This window comes from Polyodon spathula, chromosome 5 (assembly GCF_017654505.1).
Source record: "Polyodon spathula isolate WHYD16114869_AA chromosome 5, ASM1765450v1, whole genome shotgun sequence".
NCBI lineage: Eukaryota > Metazoa > Chordata > Actinopteri > Acipenseriformes > Polyodontidae > Polyodon > Polyodon spathula.
In genome coordinates this window covers 18,783,574-18,796,015 of record NC_054538.1, presented here as the reverse complement: position 1 = coordinate 18,796,015, position 12,442 = coordinate 18,783,574, and the positions used below count along the sequence as shown (strand labels likewise).

The 12,442-nt window shown below is 36.3% G+C and overlaps 1 protein-coding gene across 1 annotated transcript in view; it reads left to right on the top strand.

Moving 5' to 3' along the window:
• LOC121315498 (ryanodine receptor 2-like) overlaps positions 1–12,442 on the top strand; it is a 247,360-nt gene that overhangs the window by 171,707 nt on the left and 63,211 nt on the right. The window contains exons 43-58 of the mRNA XM_041249629.1: positions 140–243; positions 452–587; positions 1,402–1,588; positions 2,027–2,132; positions 2,455–2,575; positions 2,979–3,148; positions 3,590–3,810; positions 4,151–4,241; positions 4,791–4,931; positions 6,839–7,002; positions 7,296–7,374; positions 7,600–7,689; positions 8,522–8,659; positions 9,606–9,683; positions 10,033–10,108; positions 12,144–12,267. Coding sequence (XP_041105563.1) covers positions 140–243; positions 452–587; positions 1,402–1,588; positions 2,027–2,132; positions 2,455–2,575; positions 2,979–3,148; positions 3,590–3,810; positions 4,151–4,241; positions 4,791–4,931; positions 6,839–7,002; positions 7,296–7,374; positions 7,600–7,689; positions 8,522–8,659; positions 9,606–9,683; positions 10,033–10,108; positions 12,144–12,267 — 2,026 coding nt within the window. The remainder of the gene's footprint in view (positions 1–139; positions 244–451; positions 588–1,401; positions 1,589–2,026; positions 2,133–2,454; positions 2,576–2,978; positions 3,149–3,589; positions 3,811–4,150; positions 4,242–4,790; positions 4,932–6,838; positions 7,003–7,295; positions 7,375–7,599; positions 7,690–8,521; positions 8,660–9,605; positions 9,684–10,032; positions 10,109–12,143; positions 12,268–12,442) is intronic.

Below are 12,442 nucleotides of genomic sequence, written 5' to 3'. Positions count from 1 at the left end.
CATGGAGTACAGTACTGGAGGGCAGTGGGACCATCACTTTACAGTATTAGTGTGTTTGCAGTGAAGAATGACCTTTTATGAATTACCTTGGATGGTTCGCATCCTTCATTTCTATTGTTTTATTGTCTATTCTCGAAAGCATCTCCTTCAATGCGAGGCTCGACTCCTCTGGATGTTGCTGCTGCTTCGGTGATGGACAATAATGAACTTGCCTTAGCCTTAAGGGAGCCTGACCTAGAGAAAGTGAGTCATTTCTCTTTGTGTTTTCCTTTCAGTATACACTATTTTATTAGTTTTTTGTAGTGGAAAAACACTTCGTAGAGGTAGATGAAGTATACACATTTTTTATTTAAAAAATCTATAGTTGACAATATATTTAAGTTTTGACAATGGCACAACATAGTATATGTTGTGTTGTAACTTCTCACGAATATCCCTCGTGTTCTTGCAGGTTGTGCAGTACTTGGCTGGATGTGGTTTGCAAAGCTGCTCCATGCTGGTTTCTAAAGGATACCCAGATATTGGCTGGAATCCTGTGGAGGGGGAGCGGTACCTAGATTTTCTCAGATTTGCTGTGTTCTGCAATGGTAATTAACTGCATTCTTTTATGTACAGTAGATTAATGCGTTTATTTTTTTGGTCAAATATTCAGTCAGTGCTGCTTTATCAGGATGCCTTGGGAGAAGGAAAAACATCCAGAACAAGCAGCTGTCTCAGTTAAACAAGAGGCAGTTCAGACAACCTTAGTCACACTTTTTGGATTCTTAATGAAAAGAAAAAGAATGACATCACATCACATTATGATTACATGCTAAATACATAATTTTAAATATGAATCATAATTATTATTTTTTTATTCCTAAAGAAAATGAATTGCTGTTTTTATTATTTCTACATGAAATAAAAAATAATTAAATCACATCTTATCACGTGCGATGTTGACCTGCCAACTTTCTTTGCAACAGCAACCATGAGAAACCACAGGAGACTCCGGCTCCTTTAAGAGTTCAGTGTGGTGTATGCAATTTATGCAAGTCACAGCGTAATCACTTACTCGCTGCACTCTCAGCGCTGTGCTACACCACTTGTCTTAAACAAAGTGACGTCCCAATTAAACAACATAAATAGCACTGGGAAGAGCCGTCTCCAAGAGTTATATCCCATTTAAGCAGACTTCTCGATTATCAGTATCCCAGTTAAGCTATACTCTATTTACTTTGCTGCCGTTTGATACATTTTGTATCAGTCCATCATTATATTTGAGAACAAAAGCTTGTATATCCCAGGATGAATGTACTTGTTATAATGACTTGATTTCCTTGCTGAATAACATGTACCAATGCTAGATACACGAGGACTAGAAATGAAGACTCTGGCTGGGCTAACCGTTGGTTCTTTCAGGAGAGAGCGTTGAAGAGAATGCGAATGTAGTTGTGAGGCTGTTGATCCGTCGGCCGGAGTGTTTTGGACCAGCTTTGCGTGGAGAAGGTGGGAATGGTCTTCTGGCTGCCATGGAGGAAGCCATTAAGATCTCAGAAGACCCTGCCAGAGATGGACCCTCTCCGACCTCTGGATCCAGCAGAACCCTGTGGGTGAAATCCCTGAACCCCAACAACGCGCACAGTAGTGCCTAGTAGTGCAATGCATTGAGTGTTTGTTAAAATAAATGTGGTTTCCCCAGAGGCTTTATCAGAGGATCACATAGAAAGTTACTGTTTAAAGTTTAAAGCCTCAAATATAAACTGTCTTTCACTATTTCACCCAATACCATGTCTTTTAACACTGAATAAAACAAATTCATTTTACCAAATTTCAAGCATTTTATAGTGATAGTTATTATACAATTCATGTTATAGTACAATATAATGGTAACTAATGAATAATCAGTTTGGAAAATTCTACTTTAAACCTTTTTGCTAAATAGCAAATATGGAAGTGCTAATGTATTTGTGTGATACTTGAAATTCTTACAGTAGAAAACCAGGGATTGTACTTGCCTTAAACATTTCAATTTAAATTGTGATAGTGACATGTTGGATGAAGAAGATGATACTATACATACAGGGAATGCCATCATGACCTTCTATGCTGCCCTAATTGACCTCCTTGGCCGCTGTGCTCCTGAAATGCATGTAAGTTGGGTCAGAGATTTTCTAGGGTTATTTCTGCTTGTATGAGGAGTTCACGAACCAATAATTAAATACTGAGAGTACTTACACTAGTAAATTAGACCAAATATTGCATTATACTGCATTTAACTGCTATACTTATTTTGGAAGGGAAAATAATATTTGCTATCATAAGCCTGCCGTCACCAGTATAATTCAGTTATTTAAATTATCCAGATATATTAGGACAAAGAGTGAGAGCAAACAAATCCAAACAGTGTAATATGTAATACATTATATCACAGGTGTTATGAATTATATTTTGTAATTGCTTGTCGGTGTCTAGCTTATCCATGCTGGAAAGGGTGAGGCCATAAGGATACGAGCCATTCTCCGATCCCTGATTCCTATTGAAGATCTTGAGGGAGTCATCAGCATTCCGTTTCCAATGCCAACACTAGCTAAAGGTAAACATCTGTCCTATGTACAGTATATCCTTACCAGTGTTCGAAACAGTCTGCAGGTATCTCAGCTGGAATAATTACTGTTCTGAGTCATATTCACAGAAGCAGGAACACTTACTTTCTTGAGAATGACAACAGTTATTTTATGAAAAAAATGATAATGAACAGTGATTCAATAAAGTTGTTTTAAGTAAAAAAAAAAAAAAGAAAAAAGATTTGTACACCCTGTTCTGCCCTGTATTGTGGGGTTGCAGCGATCACATACCTTTAGCTTATATCACTGGGGAACATATTAGTTTAGATGCAAATTTCAAACATATAGCACTTATAATGAATTAATTTACAAAAATACAGTATAATGTTGATGTATTCCCACAAACAGCAAGTTCTGTGTCTTTCTTTCTAGATGGTACAGTGGTGGAGCCTGACATGTCGGCTGGCTTTTGCCCTGATCATAAGGCAGCCATGGTCCTGTTCCTGGACCGAGTGTACGGAATTGAAGATCAGAACTTCCTTCTGCATCTTTTGGAAGTCGGCTTTCTCCCTGACCTCCGTGCAGCTGCCTCCTTAGATACAGTAAGACTGAGCTCATGCTGTCAGAAATAACGGGGGCTAATATTTAAACTAAATATCCAATGTCTTGCCTAATATCCAATGTCTTACCTGTTTAATATGCTCAATATTATTACTGCTTTGATTACCAAAATTCAAGCAAAATTGCTTCTGAAAAGACTACTCAAGTCTGTATTTAAAGCATTGTGTCTGTGCAACGCTAATTTACTTCCCCACCCACCTTCACATAATCAGCCTTGATGAGTCTTTTCAGAAGTAATCTTTGAATGGGCATAACGATAGGATAGAATCGTACAGCGCACACGTAATAGGATATAAAAAAATATGGAAGGAATGTAAGGAAGATGTAGCTCAACTTATCTACTCATCTACTAGTTTGAAAATTCTGTTGCTTCTCCATTCTGAAATTTACTTTAATGTTTTTTTGTATGCTATTTATTCCAGGCTGCCCTGAGTGCTACAGACATGGCACTGGCTTTGAACCGGTACCTGTGCACAGCAGTATTGCCTTTGCTCACTAAGTGTGCCCCACTGTTTGCCGGCACTGAGACCTTCGCTTCCCTCATCGATTCCTTATTGCACACTGTGTACAGGCTCTCCAAGGGCTGCTGCCTCACCAAAGCCCAGAGAGACGCCATTGAAGAGTGCCTCCTGGCTACCTGTGGGTAAGACTTGACGAAAAAGTTGTGTTGAAAAAACAAATTTATGAGATGTACATTTGACTCAGTTTGCCAATGTAACACCCTTAGAAGTCAATGTTTGGGAATTGCACATACGTACTGACTGTGAAGGGAAGTTGACCAATAATTCAAATAGTTGCAATGTTTTAATGAGTAGAATGATGCATTACATTATTGAACTCCTATGTAACATTTAGAGTCGCAGATGTTATTTATAATTACTAAATTACACAGAGATACAGTTTTTAAAGATCAAGTTTTGATGTACTTGAATAGTACCTATTTTTTACAATATTGAAGACCTATATTTATATTTGTTTTGCAGCCAGTTGAGACCATCTATGATGCAGCATCTTCTCAGGAGGTTGGTTTTTGATGTTCCTCTTTTGAATGAACACACAAAAATGCCCCTTAAGGTAAGCATCAGATAAGTATGTGTACAGTATTTACATACTGATAGAACTGTCCAAATATGTCATATCCCAGCGCACTACCCTCCAAGAAGTACTGAGAACCCTGCATGCCAGCACAGTCTCAACACATGTCTTGTAGGAATTGCAGTTGTGTTGATTGTACAGTACTGGAGACCAGCACCCTTTCCTTATAAACTGTCTCCCTTTTTTTCTACCAACACATTTTTCATCCATGTACATAATATTTTAACAGTAAAATATAGCACCATATAGATTTCTTATTACTTAGTATCTTCAATTTGCATATGCAGTCTAATTTATGCAATGCCTAATTAGGAATTTTTCTTAAAGGCTTTTGCCATATTCAAATTGTAAAATGTACACATTTTAAACCATATTTTGTAGCAGATATATAATATAAAACTAGCAAAGAAAGTACTTTCGGTAGTACAGTAAATAACAACAAATTAAAAAAATGAAATGATGTTATTTATTTCACTGGTTCCCGCTTAAAAACAAGTTGCTCTGATTGAAATGTCATCTCCGTACCAGTTGCTGACTAACCATTACGAGAGATGCTGGAAGTATTACTGCCTGTCTGGAGGATGGGGGAACTTTGGAGTGGCCTCCGAGGAAGAACTTCACCTGTCCAGAAAGTTGTTCTGGGGAATATTTGATGCCCTGTCCCAGAAGGTGATTTTTATGTGAAATAACTAAATAACTATTGCTGACACTATACTGTAATCCATAATACAGTATACAAATATAAAGGTGTTTGCTTGCGTGGTTGTTACTGTTGTATATTTCTGGATTACCATTTATGGTAATTAGTTGTGGTTCTTTACAAATATAGTGAATATGTATTTGTTTATTACTGATAGTTTAACCAATATTTTGTAAAACCTGTTTCAGACATTGAGTAATAGTAAAACAAATGTAATTGAGTTTAGGCAACTGATGTATGTTGGTTGTAAAGGTGAGGGAACACAAAGCCACTCTGTGGCTTGGAACTTGGTTTCGGGAAATTAGATTTCAGGCCACTATATGGCACACCAGTGGAGACTTGAAGTTTGATACAGCTAAATTGCCTCAAATTAGGTCTCCTTGTCTCTTGGAACCAAGTTTCAAGACATTGTTCATGAAAAAATGTCTTTTTGTTCCCTCAACTTAAGGGATTTGTTGCAGCAGGCCTTTTTAAATGAGTTACTGATGTAACATGTTGGCTCTACTGGTCTCAGAGGCCATTTATAAACCTGCTAACAAGGTGGTAATTTTTGGCAAGAATTTCCTCATCTGAAACGTGTTAAACATTCTCATACCCGTTGTTTGTAATTATTGCTCTGTTGTTGATGGAATGTTATATTATTTTAAATGTTTTTTGTGCTGTTGTCCTCTGCCTGTAAGACATGTATTTAAGGTTTGAATGTTTTTTTTTTCCCCCCTGTTTGTCAATTGTCTTTTGTGTTTTTTTTTACAATGGTAGGAAATGGCATTTTCTACTAAACAGTATATGAGGATGCCTTTTAGAACGGTATGCATGGTGTAGATAGTAAGCACACAGATATGCTTGATCACCGACATGGACAGGGACATACACACACACACACACACACACATACACACACACACACACACACACACACACACACACACACACACACACACACACACACTCACAACACATAAACACTTGGACACATCTTCTACTCTTGTAATGTGGACATATTGAATACAATCCACTGTGTTTCTAGGGAGCATCCCATATTTCCTTATAACTGTTTCATTAAAAAAAAAAAAAAAAAAAAAAAAAAACAAGGTGAAATAGCAGTAAAACAGTTCATCTCACTTTGGATTGGATTTGTGAAGAATGTGAAGAATAGTATTTTTGTTTTGCTGGTCTTCCTATCTTGAGGAACCTCTTGCAATTAGACTTAGTGTATCCTTAGACATTGAGCTAAATGCAGTAAGTAAACGCCATGTAATTTATTACAACTTTGCTAGTTACCATGTACACAACAAAAACAAGATTCTTCCCAAAAACAATACTGTCCGTTTATTGAATGTGTGGAGAGCTTTTAATAAAAAAATAAATAAAAAAAAACAAGTCAGTACATTGAAGCCTATTGTATCCCCCCAGTGGGATGCATGTCCCTTGCTACACCTACATATCGGAGGCATATGTATGCTTGTCACACTTTCATTTTTACATGTATGGAGCTGTGTGGGATATGCGCTGTATGTTACTAACATATTGCAAAAAAAAAAAAACACTGCTAACCTAACTCATGCTTCATTTCAGTTAGCAAATTTAATGGACACAGCAATTAAACTGCTGCTAGCTTACTGATATGAAAAGTTGCATATTTAACTCTTTTTTTTTTTTTTTTTCCTTTTTAATTTAAATTTATTTTTTTTTTTTTAACCACTTTGCATGACACATTGGGCCGGAATTAATATTGTGAAAACAATGCTTTCTAAAAATTAGAAGTCATTGTTTTATTTCTGTGTTTTGTGTACTAAAACCACGCCTGTCTGCGAGTGTGACTGTGCCACCATGTCTGCGTAGTTCCACAGGAGTCCACTGTCTCTCTCTTCTGCAGAGGTATGAGCAGGAGCTGTTTAAGCTGGCTCTCCCCTGCCTGAGCGCTGTGGCCGGGGCACTGCCTCCAGATTACATGGAGTCAAACTACGTGGCCATGATGGAGAATCAGTCCTCGATGGACGCTGAGGGAAACTTCAACCCACAACCTGCTGATACCTTAAAGTATGATTTACTTTGTGCTGGTATACTATGGAATCAGTGTACAGCTATTTGCAACATTTTTTTTGGATCTCAAATGGCTGATATTTTTTCATTAACTCATAAACAGCATCATAACATCTGACATTTAAAAAATGTATTACAAGATAAATAAATACTGGTATCAAAAATTTTTTTTTTGATGATGATGCAGTTTTGTTTATTTCTGCTGATTTACAATAAAGGCTCTCAAGAGCATAAATACAACATCCGACAATGTGCAAATAAAATAATTAACATGATTTTTTTTTTTTTAGCGTAAATGTTCCGGAAAAACTGGATTACTTCATTAACAAATATGCAGAACATTCGCATGAAAAGTGGTCAATGGACAAGGTAAGGTCTGGCCTAACAACAGCGTGTTACAATTTATGTTTTAATACAATTAATCATAACTTACAGTTTTATGTTTTAAATACAAGTCAGCTACACTTATATTTTATTAGTGTGCTTTCCCTTGAGTTCAGGAGCTACTCTTCAGTTGTATAGTTCACTATGATATATATCTAACTGTTACTGTTTGCATAATACTGATGACAGATGGTCGTTCTTGTATCTTAGTTTGTGAATGGTTGGGTTTATGGAGAGCCCCTTTGTGAGACTACCAAGGTCCACCCTCTACTGAAACCATACAAACTACTTGTGGAGAAGGTAAGGAGAACCATAGCTATCCCTTGAAATACTGAATATGACCAGCTGTAGTGTTTTACTTTCTGCCTTGAGAAGGCAGTGTGGTCTAGGGCTTGTAACCAGAAGGTCACTTGTTCAAATCCCACCCCTGCCACTGACTGACTTACTGTGTGACCCCTGAGCAAGTCACTTAACCTCCTTGGGCTCCATCCTGCGGATGAGATGTTAAATCAATGTCCTATTGTAAGTAACTCTGCATATAATGCACAGTTCACAGCCTACCTCTGTAAAGAGCTTTGTAATGGTGTTCCACTATGAAAGGCGCTATATAAAATTATTATTATTATTATTATTATTATTATTATTATTATTATTATTATTATTATTCTCTGAGTGCTGTGGTGAAGAAATATGCATTCCTAGTTTAGGCCATGGTGACAGTAAATTGTACTCTACTATATGAGGCCCCTTCACTTATTCCCTCATTTCAATAGTTTGTGTGTTTGTTAGACAGTAAAACAAACTTTAACTTATGTATGATTTACCTAGGCCAATAATTGAGTAATTAAAATAATACTACAATCAATCATAACTTACTGTTTTATGTTTTAGATACAAGTCAGCTACACTTATATTTTATTTCCCCCTCTGTCCTATTTCTTTGCCATAAAGTCTCCCAGTAACTGGACAACCAATCATGCTCAATCATCCGAATCATACATCATGCCAAAGGTGTTTGCATATTCATGTCCTATCTAGTACTTAATGGGATATCTGTGTAGGAAAGATGTACATACATTCAGTTTCTGTCAGCTCACTAGTTTTTACATCTATACCCCATTCACCTTTTCAGGAGAAGGAGGTGTACCGATGGCCTATTAAGGAGTCTTTGAAAACAATGCTTGCCTGGGGGTGGAGCATTGAGAGGACAAGAGAAGGGGATGCCATGGGCTTGCATAACCGGGCACGTAGAATATCACAGTCCAGTCAGGTGTGTGCCTCACCAAATGATGGTCAGTAACAATGCAGCAGCACACTGCAACAGTAATAGAAGGGCTCTGTCATTCTGAACTAAAGGACAGCTGGTGGAAAATGTATTGACATACCATTGGTAATGCAATGGTATGAACAAATACACTCTGGTAGTCTATTGCAGTACCATTTTGTAACAGGACTACTGCAATACCTTGGTCTGCTAATGGCTCAGCTAGGATTAACTTATCACAAATTGATGTTACTGTATACTGTATGTGTATTCTAACATCACACTAACAAGATAGTTTTGAAAAAAGCCTCCCCAGCCTCCTAAAGAACAACCCAATACAACTTGTATTTGAAAAAAAGCATTATATTTGGTTCAATATAGCAAATTACTATGTACATTAAATGCTTTAAATACATTTTAATTTACTAAAATTAAATAGATTTATATTTCTTTTCGTTTTCTAACTGATATTTTTAGTTAAAACCAAAAAGATGGGTAAGTGAGATTAACATTACTGTAGCTGTAGAACATTAGTTGCCTCTCTTAGTTTGACCTAATAACCCTGTGTGGTGTTTATCTTGTTTTACCCTATTTGTTGTTTATATTATTTTCTACATTATCTGCATACATTTAAAAAAGGGGAAAATAAAAGGGGTCTGTGCTTTATCCAGTAAAGGCAGTTCTTCAAGGAGTTCACGGGGAGACATACGATCAAGATCACGCTAGTCTAAATCCTGGTTGTGCTGTGTTGCTGATTTTGGCTGAACATCTGTTCTTTGGCACGTTTAAATTGGAAATGAATGTCGTCCTTTAATCTTAATTCCTTCTGATCAGTAAGAGGTTTGTAGCAGTGAGGTCGTATTACTCTGCATTTTAATATGGAAAAATGGGGGTACAATTAATTAATTAAAAACATACAAACTTGTTAATAAAGACTTGTTCACTTTTTCAGATTTCCATAGACACTGCACATGGTTATAGTCCACAACCAATTGACATGAGCAATGTGACACTGTCCAGAGATCTGTATGTAAGTCAGTTTCTTGATGGTTTGCTTCAAAGACTCTGTGGAGTTATTAATCGTTATTTTTTGGAGATGGCTGAGCAGTAAGCATTACTGGTAGCAGTTTGGATGCAATAATGTGCTAATAACTGGGTAACTACCAATGTTTTCTGCTATTGTATGGCAACTACTAGTGGAATAAGTGTCAACTTACATGGGAATGATCTGTGCCATGTTTGTACAATGTAACTTTTCTCTTACTGATTAAGTATGTTTTTATCAGATTATTATTGTAATTGTTAGTATTACCGGGGTTGTTGGATTGAACTAGAAAACATTTGAAGTTTGATTTATAACTGTTTACATTTTTTATCAGTCAATGGCAGAGCTTCTGGCTGAGAACTACCACAACATATGGGCAAAAAAGAAAAAACTAGAGCTGGAAGCCAAAGGTATTTTGGAGTTTTAAATTACCTTTGCTTTTACTGAAGCATAATTGTCATTAAGTCTCTGCTTGTCCTCTGTTGTGTATTACTGTAAACCATTTAATCACAGTTTAAGAAATAATTTAGCAATTTTAAAATCACAGGGTGAATTTGATGTTGTTCAGCTTACCCCCTCATATCAAGTCTTGAACTGGGATGAAATGTTTGAGACATTTCACACAGTCATTAACATAATTTAGAAATAGCATCCTTTGATCAGTTGCTTGAACAGTCATATCGCTGTTGGCAAAACCACGGAAAGCCTGCTGTGGATTTAACTGGCACAGGAAACCTCATTCAGACACTCACATGACCGGCCCCCTTTAAGGAGGAAGGCTTGAGAGTAACTGGAATAGAAATAAAGCATTTTTCAAAATTCGAGCAACTTCCTAAAATACCCAGTGCCTCTTTAAAATAAGACACAGACACAGTTTATTGTCATGCTAGTATAGTTTCAGTTCACTTGTTTGTTGGAGTACAGTACCCCCGTTACTTTTTTCCTTACTGAAAAACTGATATAAGTTGACTTAGAAAATCAGAAGTGCAGAGATATTGCCCTTGGTCTTGTCTATGTGTCATGATAATATGCAGGGGCATAGCCACGGGTATCTCAGAGAAAAACAAACACATTTCTAAAGAGCCCTGATCCTAATCCAGATCTCTCCATATAAAAATGAAAGGGGGATGGGGGATGCTATAAATACAGTAACACCTATTTATGTCAGCATCTTCTTTCTTTTGTATTCAATGTCCACGTCTCATAGGCAGCAATATGTTGTTAACTGATGAAGGTAAAGCCTCTGTTCAGTTCACACTTTGTTTATTTGCTGTCATGCTTCTAGTTGTTGCTTTATCTTTTATTTGTGTTTGTTGTGTGGTACATACTGAAGGAAGGTAGGTGGTAAATTAAAACCAAATCGAAACACACTTTGTGTTTATAACAACTCATTGGTCCAGAAGTGGCATCATAACTGGACTTACAAGCAGTAAGTTCTTGTATGATGTTCACTTATGATGTTGCTGAACAATGATATGGCACAGCATTCACAGTGGTGTTTTCAGAATCAGGTGAAAAATGTTACTACATGAGAAATGGAAATATTTATCCAGATGGGAATCATAAGTGTTTATAATGGGTAAGACACCAGAAAACCACCGTTCCTAGTACCCAACAGTAATAACCAGCTCACCTCACCAACATGTAATGTTGTCTTTCACAAATATTTCAGGTAACTCATTCTCTATTAATGTCTGTGCATTGCATTCTACTCTAGAATTGTAGGATTTGATTGCTAGCAATGCTGCTCTCTTTACAACACAGCTTGCCTGGTTCTGAACACAATTTATTTTTGTTTTGTTTATCTAAATCTCAGTTTATTTTAGTATTATGCTGCTCATTTGGAAAAGCTAAATACATAGTAATGATAAGACTAGAAAAATGTAATTTTGACTACTACAATCATAACTGTCTATTGATAGAATAGACTATTTAAAATACATTAATACAAACTTTACATCATAGCAGTATATAAAATCATTTAGTGGTGCTATAGTTTAAAGTGATTTTATATATATATGTGTGTGTGTGTGTGTGTGTGTGTGTGTGTGTGTGTGTGGTGTTATAATATCATATTAATATATATATATATACATATTATACACACATAATATTATATAGTCATATATAGGGGCTAGATAATTATATATAGTATATCAGTAGCAAATTCAAAGTCAGAAAATGAAAATTCTAGCTGTTTGGGTCTGTACCACTAGATGGCAGAACAATTTAAGGAAGAGTAAAGTTTTATTTTCTGAAAAACCAAAGTAGTGTATATTGTGTAGCAAAAAGTACAAGAACAAATAGGAGGGGACGGTGTGAATCAAGAGGAATTAGTTTGCCGAACCAACGCTGTATTGATATGGGGAAATCTTACTGATTTCATGAACTACTCTATTTGTCATTTTTTTTGCATTTGTCCAATCTGCTTTTACCAACTATTAGGAGGAGGGAGCCATCCTTTGCTGGTGCCCTATGATACATTAACAGCCAAAGAAAAATCCAAAGACAGAGAAAAAGCACAAGAGATCCTCAAGTTCTTTCAGATAAATGGATACACTGTTTCAAGGTAATGCAAACACTGGAAATGGTGTAAGACATACACCAGATGAACATAACTGTCTTTTTATGCCAGACAAAACAGAACATTTTAAACACTAAATTGTGAGTACTTATGTGTGCTTACATATTTTATGTGTCAATAAAGTGATGATGTTCAGTCATTACTTGGAATGGAAATATTA